Source organism: Falco biarmicus, chromosome 1 (genome assembly GCF_023638135.1).
Source record: "Falco biarmicus isolate bFalBia1 chromosome 1, bFalBia1.pri, whole genome shotgun sequence".
NCBI lineage: Eukaryota > Metazoa > Chordata > Aves > Falconiformes > Falconidae > Falco > Falco biarmicus.
In genome coordinates this window covers 74,841,493-74,855,424 of record NC_079288.1, presented here as the reverse complement: position 1 = coordinate 74,855,424, position 13,932 = coordinate 74,841,493, and the positions used below count along the sequence as shown (strand labels likewise).

The 13,932-nt window shown below is 39.1% G+C and overlaps 1 protein-coding gene across 3 annotated transcripts in view; it reads right to left on the bottom strand.

Moving 5' to 3' along the window:
* Nucleotides 1–13,932, bottom strand: part of SLC2A9 (solute carrier family 2 member 9) — a 105,546-nt gene that overhangs the window by 72,657 nt on the left and 18,957 nt on the right. For all 3 annotated transcript variants that reach the window (XM_056350561.1, XM_056350546.1, XM_056350553.1), the window contains 3 exons: nt 11,264–11,424; nt 10,437–10,561; nt 9,133–9,278 (listed from right to left, as the gene is read on the bottom strand). In XM_056350561.1, coding sequence (XP_056206536.1) covers nt 9,133–9,278; nt 10,437–10,561; nt 11,264–11,424 — 432 coding nt within the window. The remainder of the gene's footprint in view (nt 1–9,132; nt 9,279–10,436; nt 10,562–11,263; nt 11,425–13,932) is intronic.

Sequence of the window (13,932 nt, the reverse complement as noted above, 5' to 3'; positions counted from 1 at the left end):
GGTTTACTACAGTGCTAAACACTTTACAAACAGCAGTGATTTTATTGTATAATACCTTTCTCATTTCAAATGACATATTTTACTCATTTTATAAGTGGGGAGCAGAGACAAAGCCCTCTTGCATCCAATGCAAGATACTCAAAATGTCCAGGAACTAGTGATTTGGCAGGCTCTTCTTTTTCATGTTCCTATAAAAAGCAGGAACATATAATCATGCACACACACAGACAAAAAGAACTACATCTAGTATAATTTCCAGATGCCATGAAGCATCTTGCCTCACTTCCCACAGCAACCCCAGAAAGATGCAGGTCTCTGGGTTTTTTTGTGTCACATCTGTCAGTCTCACAGAAATATTCCATTTGCCATACAAAAAAATCACATCCCTACTCATAACAGACTGCGTAGACTTATGTGGGTGTGCAAAGTCGGGAAGACTGCACAAGTCCAGCATTTCTCTGTTAAACTGTTACTGTGCCACATAAAACACACCTAAAGGTGACAGAGAACCTCACCAGCCTCCGGCCAAGGACTGAAAAAGCATTGAGATGGAACCAATTCCTTAGCATTAGAACTGTCTTTTCTTCCTTGAGTCAAGGGTATGGCACAGTGGTGACGATCATAAGGCAGCTGAGAAACGAGTACTTTCTTATCTCAGGCTTCATGCGCAGGGCAACTACCTTCCTCTCACCTTCCCTGTGCCCATCCAGACACTGCCCTACAACCTCCTCTGGCCACAGAGTGCACTTACCTCCCCGTCTCACAGCTGCATCCCTGCTGGATACAATTTTCTTTTTGCACGACCATTTCTGTAACCCACTTCTGTCAAAATGTGTTTTAATAACAGTGTTATGGATTGCTTACTTTCTCGTTTAAAACAGAGGCAACCCAGATAGCATGCGTATTTCACCTCTGTTCTTACACCCACATGTGTATTTATTTTTATACATCATTACTACAGATACAGGTCTGACAACAAGATTACTCAAGTCTGGATATCTTCCCAGGTATTAAACAGCACAAAATGTTACCAGACTTAAGGCTGTACGACCCTAATCTAAAACTTAAAGAAGTCAGCAGCAGGTTTTTGTTACTGAGAAAACCACCTTTGGATCAGGACTTAAAACAGCCTTGAAAGTGCTTGGTGTCCAAATCCCATGATTTGTTCATTAAATTGCATGTTAGATCATGTTGTACACATTGAGAAGGAGAATTAAAGTGTCTGTTACAAGTTCCCAGGAGGCGCTTTGGTCCAACCGTTTATTGGAGTAACTAGCTTCTTACTGCACACTTAAACGGCATAATTTGTTTTCACTGCTTATTCATTTCTGAGAAAAGCAAAAATTTCTGAGAAAAGCAATGGGAAACGGCGAGCTTTCAAATTCTGATTACGATCAGCAGCCAGCATATATACTTGAGCTTCTTTAGAAAGAAGTATTAGAGGTATGTTGGAGTTATAATTTCTGATAAAACTTCCTTTCAGCTATGCATTTAGACTCAGGTTAACTTCTATAAATAATAAAATATAAAATAGTAAAATAAACTAATTGAAGAGGGTAAAATTCAGTTCCTCAAACATGAGCATACAGTATCATTTTGATGCCCTAGGGTACCTCAGATGTCCCTGTGGGGCTGGCAGATGCAACACACAACTCCAGAGACCTGCATCCTCCTGAGGCTGCAGCAGGAGGTGAAGCAAAATTCCTCACGGCATCTAGAAATTACATTAGAAGCAATTCCTTTTCTGTGTGATCATATTTTGACAAACTGAAGTTATAAAGGTTAGACTAAGATATATTAAGGTTAAGAAAAATATTTAAAAGAACCCCAAAGCACATCTGTTGTTTTAAAAACAACTGAAACAATTGCATGTTTAATCTTGACACTTTTTAAATGGCAACAGATCTGTTTTAAACTTTTTTTAAAAAAAATCTCATGATTTGATATTTACTTTAAGTTAAGAAATCCCTCAAAACACTGATCAGGAATATATGTCCTGATTCTTCTTTTTTTTCCAGTGGTTTCAAAAGCAAATGAAGAAACAAAAGGCTAGAAAATACACCCTACTACTCAATATGATACTACTACCTTATGATGCTTGACTGATTTTCCACAGCATTAATATCAGATTTGTAAAGGACGAATTTACATATTAGGACATGAATTTGCAATAATGAGTGATTTTATAAAGGACAATGGAAATTAAAACTGAAATGTTAATCATCTAGAACCTTCAAAAAAGTTTAAATGGTACTGTCTCCCCAGTGCGTGAAGCACACTGGGAAGGAAGTCACAGGTCAAATAAATTTAGATTTATTGCTTAATAACACACATATAAATATTATCAGATACTCAAGCACTAAGACAGGCAAATCTAAAATGTTTACTTGCTTATAAACATCTGAAGCAGAGTCCCATTAATGCAGGGCAAGATGAGGATCAGAGACACTGCCTGTTATTAGGTCAACTATAATAAGTGAAAAAGTCCACCTCTGTAAGTCTGACAAAGCAGCAAAAAGTCAAACCTTAAATACATAGACAACATTTACAGATGCTTCAGTTTCAGTTATATGTGTTAACTATGTTTCAGAGGATCAGGAGAACAGTCTGACAAATTATATGCAACTGCTCTCAACTTCCATGGTATTTCAAAGTCTTCCTTTACCATGAAAGTTTGTCTACTGCTTTGCCAACTAACTAATTAAACAGAGTACTGCTACATAGAAATCTTATCTTCTCAAAAGCTAGGTGGGCACTGTTTCAGCTGTCTATGAGAATGTGGTCCTCACTGATGACAAACTTTTATCCAAACATTAGATGCTTTGTCATTAAGTTTGTTGTTCAACAATGTCTAAAAATAAATAAATATATATGTATCCACTGTTTTCTTTCTTCTATAACTATGCTTCCACTTTCGCATTCAGAGAAAGCCTCTCATGCAGGATGTTCTCCTTCCCAAACGCAAAACCGCAACATTTGACTATTACATATGGCAAATCAGCCATGTGTTGGTCCTAAAACTTTGGGAATTGAGGTCTCACAGCACAACTTTCATGGACTGAAACTCATTGGCAAATACAAAGACTCACAGCTGTCTTCAGATGTATTACTTAATGAGTTCTGTACAGAAAAGGGATGAATAAATACCTTTGTGTCTGTCTAGGGGAACCAATAAAAAGTTGATTTATAATCTTCAGTAAATACATAATCTCAGCTGGTCCAAAAAAGATATAAACAGAACACCTCATTTAATGTCTCCATTACAGATATATCAACACTCACTACATCCCACCAACAGGGCTGGTGTAACAAAGTAGACCTTATCTTCCCACGGGGACTACTGAACTATGAATATGCAACAACTCAGAGGGTCCTGGCAGCGTTTCTTGTCAGCACCACCAAGGCTATGTATCTCTAGCCTGGTGGCTGCACAGCAGCTTCCCTTGGCTGCATATTGGGTGAGGTGACCTCCATGCCCTCGATCAGCAACTCACAGCTTGTAATTAAGTGCAAATGCCTCAACAAATGATACAGAAATTGCTTCAGCAGTAAGAAACTCTGTGCCTTACGTGTTACTGTGAAAAGATGAAAGAAATTTCCCATTGCTGGATGAGAGGAACCCAGAGAATATTTTAAAAAGGATTGCCATCTTCAAAATCACTACCTCAAGCAATTCTTAACTGGTGTGTCTAGCACCAAGCCTGCAGGAAGTGCAGGCGGATTTCCATCCAGATAACAGAATCAATCCAGGCTCCAAAAGGCATACAAACACCTGCTGCAGTCAGTGATTACCTGAATAAGAGCTGAAATGTTTTCTTGTTCTATTTTCTGGTTTTGTTTCTTTCCCCTCTGCCCTGATCATATTTGGAGGTTCCTTTCTTTGTACGGGCGTTTTTCTGAGCTGTTCTTAGCAGATACCATCCCCTTGTAGATTTGAGCAGCAATTGACAAGCACCAACATGTCTCTGGAATCCTTAGCAGAGGTTTTAAAACACTCTTCTGGGAAGGCTCTAGTCCTTAATTCAGAGGCTTGCATTTCATTTCAAGAATATAAAGAAGCTTTGCTTCTGTGCTTATGAGAAACACCATACAAACTTGGCAGTCCAGAGGAACGGCAGGGACCAGGGTAACCTGGAGTCACCTTTTGCAAGTCTGTCTCAATATTACAGCATTTACAGGAGTACTTGAAACCACATCCTCAAACTCTTGCTCCAAATGTAGGCAACTCCTGTTCAAAGAAAAAATAATTGGGGACCAGAACCGATGAGCTAAATTCCTAATTTACTTTTCCTCTCTCCTACACTAATTTTTGCTCTTAAGATCTTAGTAAGAACTAGCAAATTATATACTATAATAGGCTCCCCAAAGCAGCATGTTTGTAAGGATACAAATACAGGAGCCTTTTCTCCTGAAGAACCACTTCCTATCTCTGACCACTGCTGCTCCCTCTGTACCCCATATTATTCAATTATACTCAGCTGCATGTGCTATACAACCAAAAATGTCTCAAATTACATAATCTTGTAGTCAGTAGCAATAATTCAGTGCCCACATTACAGCAGATAATGTGATTGCACACTTGTGGGCCAGCACCAAATTGTAATCTAGAGTTGCCATGACTTCCTGAAGAATTTAAGGGCCCTGGCTTACAGAAGACTAAACCAAGATGCTAGCACATGAAAACAAGCACACTGCTGTCAGCAGTCAGGGTAGTGGAGAGAAGCAGGTCACAAGCATGTAAAGTCGTGCGGTGTAGTCTGATCACCAACCAGCTTTGCCATTGTGTAATTTCCCAAACCTCAACAGAGACATAGTAGATGCAGTTTCCTGTAGGTTATGTCCTACAAAATTAGAATATTGAATAAAAAGCACTGCTGGGACTTGTTGGATGGGAGGGAATTAAGACAGAGGAAAGAAAGTAAGAGTATCAAACCACCGCAGCAGAGGACCATTGTCACCACTGCAGCTTTTCTCCTTCAGGTAATCACTCTTAGTAAGCATTGCATGCTAACAGAACACCTTCTTCAGACTCAACACTAAAATTAGTACCTTTGGACACAAACAGAATAAAAGTCTATATACTCAGAATCCAAAGGAATGCCTGTATTTAAGTTGTACAATCATTATTAGATTATTATATTATTTCTGCATCTGCTCTTTTGTGCTATCATTCTAAAACTGGATATACTAGTTTTGACAAGTTCGTGTCAATGTGGCATGACACACAAAAAGAAAGTAAATGCATTTCTGTAATACTTCAGCCAAAACACTTCCAGGAAAACCAGGAAGTAAGTATTTCATATGGTTCTGTTTTTAGAAGTATCATTTCATCTGGGTTATTTGTATAATCCTGTTCTCCTGGGTTCAAATTTAAAATCAGAATGACTATAAAGAAAGGCACATAGAGTGAGAAAGAGATTGAAGAGCTTGTTTTACTAAAGGAGATGAAGTCTAACCTGAAATGGAAAGATCACAAGTGATAGGGGAGGAGAAACAAAGCACACCGCAGCAGGGGGCGGGCAGGGCGTGGGGGGTGCAGGGAAGGGAAAGGAGAAGATATTAAGGGATCAATAACAGTTGACCAGAAGAATAGTAAGCTGACAGAACTGGCATGAGAAAAGTATTAGAAAGAAATTAGAAGACTGTCAACCCTCAGCACTTCCAGCAGAAAGCTTGGGAAGACTGAAGGAATAGGAAACGGCCAACCAGCCTTAAGACAGTAGCACAGTCAAAGCTGACCATCGCCCCCCAGCACCAAACCTGGGGCTGCCTATACACCTCCTGCTTCACCTGGGCTGGTCTTCATAAATAAAGAATTGCTAAAATTGGGTCTCCTTAACTTACTTGATACAAAAATCAGTAAGGACTTTCTGTATTGCCTCAAGTAACAGTGCTTTGAGCTATTTTTATGACAGTTCTGCATTTAAAAGAACACTCTTGCATTCAGTATGGGAAGAAGTTATCAGTTAGGTTGTTAATAAATGCTTGTAAGGCTATGTCCCACAGCTGATGTAAACACTCTCCTTTTCTGTGGAGAGACTTCTACACAACCACTGAAGGCAATAACCTCATATAATCCAGACAAATGCATCAAGCTCCAATGTAAGAGTTAAATTTTTCTGCTCAAGCTACTTCAGCCAGGAGTCTGTTCCAAACATCACTCTGCTTAATTTCAGCACACAATTACTCACAGAGCATTTATAACAAGTTATTCTTGTAGTCATATTGTCCTTGAGATTAAGCTATTTATTCCTTATGCAGTTCTTCCTTGTGTTAACATGGTGCAGTCCATTCCTCTCAATTCCCTCTAGTTACCTGGCCACACAAGCAATGTTGCTGTCCCCTCCTCTTACAAGACAGGATCTCAGCCATACCTGCAGCCCTCCCCATGTCCATTCCTGTTCCAGCTTGGTCTTTGCCCTTCCTTTCTTCAAAACCATCATTGCTTAGCTACCATGGTTAATATAGTCTTAGATACTTGCTAAGGTTACAAGTAATAGTTACATGACAGAGCTTAGGAGAAAATTGTTACAAAACTATGACAGAAAACAAGTATTCGTAATTAGTACTATCTACAACAAATTCTGATAGAAACAACCAACCAACCACAGAGCAACAAAAAATACTCCTGAGAGGTTTTACACGATCATTAAAATGCTGAACATTGTTAGACAAACTTGACAAAGGTGCTTCTCCACATGCTAGTGCAAGTAGTTGTGCAGAAGAGTGACCACTGGCAAAAAGCTCTTACTGATCACAACTTACCTGTCTAATTGCTTTAAACAGTTCATGAATTTTACAAAGGCAGAATTATACCACTGCCACAGGTTGGCTTATTACAGAGTGGCTTAAGTATAACGCAAATAACCTCAGGCTTCTGAGAAAAACAAGTTTGCTTCCCAATTATAGCTGAAATCAATAATACACCATGAATGCATAGCTGTCTCCAAAATATGGTGGCTGTGGACCTGGAATACTGGCCTCACTTCAAATGCAACAAAGACTTCTCCAACAGAAGAAAAGGGAGGGGAAAAAAATCAAATAATACGAGAATGAATTGCTAAGAAGCTTTTACATCATTAGTGAACAGAAGTCATGACATCAATCAGAAAGAAGGTGACAACTAGAAAATAGCCTGCAAACATCCTGAACCTCCTTTTGAACTTGATCAAATCAAAGTGACAGAAATTGGAGCAAGGTGTTTGCTGGGGAGGAGAGAAAGTGTTGCAAGGACTAAAGGACACCATGTTTGCCACCTCTCAGCTTCAATAGAAGTGAACTTATCACACATACCCTCTGTAGGAATGTTCTGTGGCAATGATTGCTGTTCCTGGTGCAAACTGCCCACTGACTTCAGTGGGAACCACATGAAGCTAGGGAAGAAAATCCTGGCTTGACTGAAAACAACAGAAATTTTGACAAAACCTTCAGAGAAGGCTAAAACTGCACTAGAAATCATCTTTCAAACAGCCTGAGGTTTCCCCTCAGTGCTAAATTTTATTAACGTATTAAAAGGAAAAAACACCCGCATACCCAAATGGAAAATTCAAGCTGGTTCCAATGATTTTGCTGGAAATACGCTAGTTCACACCAGCCAAAACTTTGCTCCTTTTACATGCTGATGTTTCCCATCTTGAAAAGAACTAATTCTACAGATAAAGTGTATTTCTTCTTACGTAAAGTAATAGCTATCTTTATTGGTGTAGTATTAATTAACTGCATACTACAGCAGGTTGTAGAAGGACAAATGCAACCTCAGTAATTTGGTAGAGACAACAGTCAGGAGGAAGGGAAGGGGAGAAGAGAAATAAAAAGAACAAGAATGAGCTGAAACCAAGGAATAAGTACTTCCTATTCAAAATATCCCAAAGACCTAACAGGGGAAAAAGAAACTGCATGACACCTCACCTTTAGTGTATGCATGTTTGAAAAAAAACAAACCAAACCAAAACAAAACCCAAACCAAACCCCTAACAAAACAAAAACCCCTACTACATAAGGCCTGACATAAATTCTGAAAATTGCATGAGCCTCTTGACATTTAATACACTTGTTTGTAACAGACTAGCTTTCAAAGCAAGAGAAGAGACATCTGTAGAAGCCACGCAATTAAGGTCAGTGAAAGGCATTTGAAGCTTTTTCCTAAAATCCGTTGCTTTGGCGGGGGGTGGAAGTAAGTAATCTGCCCTTCAATAAAGGATACATTTAATCAAACCATTTGCCATCAGGAGAGCTGAACAGGGTAAGTGAGCCCAAGGATAAAGGGGCAGTATAGGAGAGCCAGTCAGACAAAAATAAAAAGTGTCAGAAAGGATGGTATTGTGTATTTACAAGGAGTTGAATTTGGATGGACCCAGGAGGACAAGCTCTCCTCACTTTTCAACAGTTTACTACTTTTGCTGGCTGTCAGAAGAGATTCTTATTCCAGGTTTCATTGTGAGAGGACTGCTGCAGACATTTCCTCCACACTGCCTTGAAGATTCATCTCCGGATGAAAAGCATTTCTAAATGCCATCCCGAATAAACCTTGACTTCCTTTATTCAGAGTAATGACGACATCAAGTGGCCAACAAGTTAATCTCAGTTTACAAAAGCAAGACAACCTCTTGTATCAGAACAGATAATCTCCTTCCATAAAGGTACATATTAACTCTGCTCTTCCACCTCTTAGTCTAAAAGGAAGAGGCATTACAAGGAACACTACAATCATTGAGCAAGAGTTTTCCTATTCAGGTCCTCACACGAACTCTAACCAAGCCTTTTCCAGTTCTGTCTCACATTGAAAAATTACAAATGAAAACCACAAAAAACTCTTAAGCACTTTCACAATGCCCAAAGAAACCATAAACCAGCAAAAATAAATGTATATCAAGAAGGGTACACACATGACATCTGCGTATATACACACACAGAAGCTGCTCAAGCTGTTAAAACTGCATCCCACATCTACCAAACTCAGTCACACACACATGCTTTTAAAAGACACAGAAGAAACCACTTTTCAAACTGTTTCAAAACAAAACCCCAATGTTTCTGGTTTGCACTTTTGTAAGGAACTCAGTCAAAATATGAAAATGTAACACTTTAAGCATGCTTGTGTCCTTTCACAGAAAACATCTGTTAAATACTCACTTGCCCAAATATTTCTGGCAGCCCCAAAACTTGACCAGTGAAAACACCAATACAGATGAAAATTGCTGTGACCTGACCCAATGAACCACGGATTTCCTTAGGAGATATTTCACTCAAATACATGGGAAGGGCACTCAGAGAAATGCCTATAAAGGAAGAAAAAGCCCATATATTACATCAAATCGCTTTTTCATTATGTCAGGTATGAAACAAACATCTATTGAAGGAAGTTGAAGTGCTAATCTGCTCACAAGAGTGGCACAAAAACAGGCAAAGAACAGAATTATACCTATCCACAGATAATATGAATTATCTTCTCCGCATGTCTAATTACTCTTGCACCATTTAATGACCATGGGATTGATTATCTGTTAAGAGATCTACAGTGATGCGAGTAGGCTATTTGATGAAATGCACCAAAGGTTACTCAGAGATGAGCAGCACCTGGAAAACACATGTTTTAAATTTGCTCATCCCAAAGCAAGCAAAATCAAGTTAGCACTGGTACAGGTAAGGAAAAAAAAACACCCCAATGCATCAGGCAGAGAAAGCAGACACAGACAGGTGAAATGTTTTTACTGTAAACGGTATTAGCAGACATTCCTTTCAATACAGGCTTACAGCTGCAATGAACTCTTAATAGCAGGCATAAATTCAGTGTGAGAATGCTGCCCAAAGCAAGGAGAAAACAAATACATTATACTGACAATATTTACACAGCTCCAGAAGTTTGGTAGCAATTTGAGACAAAAATTAGCAGTCAGCACCAAAATTACCCATGAACTTCACACTGCCTGTGACAGACACATTCACTTTCAAACAACCATAGTTTGTGCTTACTAACATAGCCAAAGCTTGCCAAAAATGGGGCATAGCGATGCAAAAGTCAGAGCACTTTCCACTGTTTAGTCACATAATTACACTGAGAGTGTAAAACCATCTAAATTCATTAAGTCTGTCTGCACATTAGGTAAATATTTTTCACCATCTAGCAATCTGTGAAGTTGCTGAAACCCTCGCTGCTTGCTGCAAGACTATTCTGGTGCAGCATTGCCTCCATGGTTTACTTTTAAATGGGTAAGACCATGTTGCTAGGAGTAAATGATGATGTACCAAACCTTCCACTTAATCCTACTGGTATTAGCATGGGATCCAACAACTTCTTAGTCTGCTGTTTTGTCCCCATCTGTGTGGTTAGTGCCTGAAATGCCTCTTTAAAGTAAAGAAACATCTAGCTGGGGGAGAAGAGATGGATCATGCATTGTGTAAGCATTTCAGGTATGTACAGCACGATAAAAGCTTACCTGCATCAACACCCATTATAACTCGGCCCAGTATGAGCATTTCAAATGACCCTGCTAACAAGGAGAGGGACATCAACAATGCAGCTGTCACCGCAAACACGTTATTGAGCAGCAAAGTACATTTCCTAAAAGGGAAACATATTTTATGTAGATACCAGCATCACAACAGTTGGATCTAGTCATATTCATATCACACCAGGTTATTATTCTTAAATATCCATAAGACCAACAAGTGCCTAACAAACACTGCCTCTTCGATGTTGTGTGGAGTTCCAAAATATCCAAATGTATACAATTCCAAACCTATACCACAGCTTTAAAATAAATCATATTGCAGTTAACTAAAGAGCTGTACTTCAAAGGCATGGCAAATAGCCAGCCCACACACCCTAAGAACTCAAGTGCGATGACCAAGTCTCTATGTATGAATGTGAACTAAACAAGCATACTCTGGGTAAATGTATGTATGTAGGAACCAGAGAATATACTTCAAATAGCAATAAGCTGATGTAACTACAGGCATTTTTAAGCTACATACAGTTATGCCATTTTGGGAACTCCCCAACACTGACATATTTATGTCATTATAATTCATCCTTAAATCCATGATATTAAAAACATACATTTATGAAAATTACTTACTCCTTGCAGGGTTAGAAAAAACACTCTTGGAAATTCAGAACTCTTAGAAATGAGCTTTCATAATTTGAAGATGTTATGTTTAAATTTGCATTCTGTTGAAGAGGGTTTTAAAAGAAAAGTAAAGCCTTCTAGAGAGCCTAAGTGAGAAACTGCTTTAGAAAATAAAAGTTTTCCAACACACTTACCGTCCAAAGAACTTCACAATTGGGGTAACAATAATGGCACCCACAAGGCCACCAATGGCAAAAATAGAAACAGTTATGGACCAGAGGAGAGTCAGTGTGCCTTCATCCACTGAGAAACCGTATCTTCTTTCCCAAGTTTCATTGTAAAACTTCTTGATATACTGAAAGAAAATACATAACAATAAGAATACATGTACAAAATCACACTTTAAGAACAGAACTGAGAGGAAGAGAACAAAAAAACCCCAGTAGCTTGCTGGCAGGAATCACCCTTGCTCTTCTGTCTCCCTCCTCCAGAAAATGGGGCCTCACTTCTAGATGCAATTGCAATACAGACCAACTGAACCAGTCAAAGCATACAAATGTTTAACTACATACATAAACAAGGCGGAGAAAAAACCATAGGTGTATATGAATTTAGAAGAGGCTTTTAAAAGACAAACTCCTATAAATCAAGGATGTTGACATTTAGGTTGTTGGTACAAAATTAACAACAGTTTGCTTTACCCTTACTAGGTACACATACATAAACATTTCAGCCTGAACTGGGGCTAAGGGCTCAGACATAAAATCACAGAACGGTTGAGGTTTGAAGAACCTCTGGAGGCCATCCTGTCCAACTCCCCTGCTCAAGCAGGGCCGCCTAGGCCCCAGGACTGTGTACAGAGGTTTCTGAACATCTCTAAGAAGGGAGACTCCACAAAATTATGTCACCTGTGCTTGGCAAGGTACTGGAGGTCAGCTGAGCTCTGCTCACTGCTTGCATACATACTCTTAACCTCATGCATTTGATATACCACATCCTAGCACAACAGTTTTTTGGACAAGCCAAGGAAAACTGCACTGCCTAGCATTTGCCATGACTTTTAAAAAAAGAACATGCACAAATCTTAAATGCTAACTACTATTAGCCAATGATCATTAATCAGAGTCTTAGGCTAAAAGCAATTATTTTTACTGTTCTTTCATAGATCTGTAGTGCCAATAACTTGGAACTAAGGAAGCAAAGGAAAAAAAGGAGGCTCCAGTAGCAGGTACAGGTGAAAACATCTTGAAGAAGTTGGTGAATTGGCAGAAATGTAAAGGTAACGTAGAGGAAGGGAGTTGCAACCAATTCCTGCCAGATGGAGTTCACATGCAACTTGGGAAATTCCCCGGGAAATGTTTAAAGATGCTTTAAAAGTTATAGAAGTAGGAATCGTTTTGGCAAAACTCTACACTGTACTCACCATGAAACAACATTTATCATAATTTCTATTTTCTGTTTCAGTCCCAGAATGCAGATCTCAGATTTGCTCAAAATTAAGTGCCTTTCACTAGTCTATTTTTTCCAAAGGGCTAGTATTGTAAAAGTGAGTGATTCTATAAATTCTTTAGCATAACACTAGAAAAAACAAGATAGAGTGAATTGAAAACAACTGGCATTCATGCATTGAGGGAAGAAGGGAGGTTGTGTCCACTTTTGCATTGTATTTATGACAGTGCCACATCTAGGAGCTATGCAAAATCAAGGACCTACTAAGCCAAGCAATGAAAGGCAACATTTTTCTCCCAAAGAATTTACATCCAAGACAAATAACTGTTAGATGAGGGAGGCAAGAGCTGACAGCCATTGTTTGATACTGATAGGGGAAAAAAGCCCACAGTATCAGTCAAAAAGAGCTAGCTGTCTGACACTGTTAAAATTAAGGATCCCAAATCACTTTTATAAGTCTGTTATAGCTTCTCCTCTTCAAATTTACATAACCTGGTTTTTGAATGAAGTACAGGTTGCTGAATAACGTAAGCGATGTATCAAACATGAAGTTGGACACCTAAGACCCTGATATGAATCTATTCACCAGACAAGCTGGTTCTCTGAAGGAATGAAAACCTAAGACCTCTCCTCTAATGCTTCAGCTATCCTAAGACCTACACTTTCCTCCCATGGAAGCTTAATTTCCTTAAGACCCTTCCATAAGGGCCCTTCCAGGGTATCTTTTGAAAGTCCAAGGCCCTCTTGAAACTTTAGAGAACTCTGATAGATATCTGAGTCATAGTTCTCGTTCACAAAACCCATGCCAGCTCTTCTCCAAATTCTCACTTTTCTACTACAGTGTCTGCTGGTTTATCAGGTACAAATAATTGATTCTTTGCATGCATGTTCCACGTTTGTCCCCTAAAAACTAAGTCACATTAACCTTCTCAGTAACTGAGGCTATTTAAAAAGAAGCAGCACTGTGATATGAAGGCTATATTTTGAGTTATTTTTCCAGTCTTGAACAAACGTTAAGGTATTTTGGCAACCTGACACAATATTATCACCAATTTTATTCCTTACCTCTACTGCCATTTCAGCATCTCCAATACATCCTCTACAGCCTGACCTTGGTGCTAAGGAAAGTTATGGAGCAGATCACCTTGTGTGCCATCACGTAGCAGGTGCAGGACAACCAAATGATCAGGCACAGTCAACAGTGTTATAAAAGTCTGGTCCTGCTTGACGAACCTGATGGCCTTCTGTTACAAGAAGACCCAATTAGTGGATGAGAGAAAGGCTGTGGATGTTGTCTACCCGGACTTGAGTAAAGTATTTGACACTATCTCCCATTGCATCTCCTGGAAAAACTGACTGTTCATAGCTTGGATGGGTGTACTGTTCACTGAGTAAAAAGCTGGCTGGTCAGTTG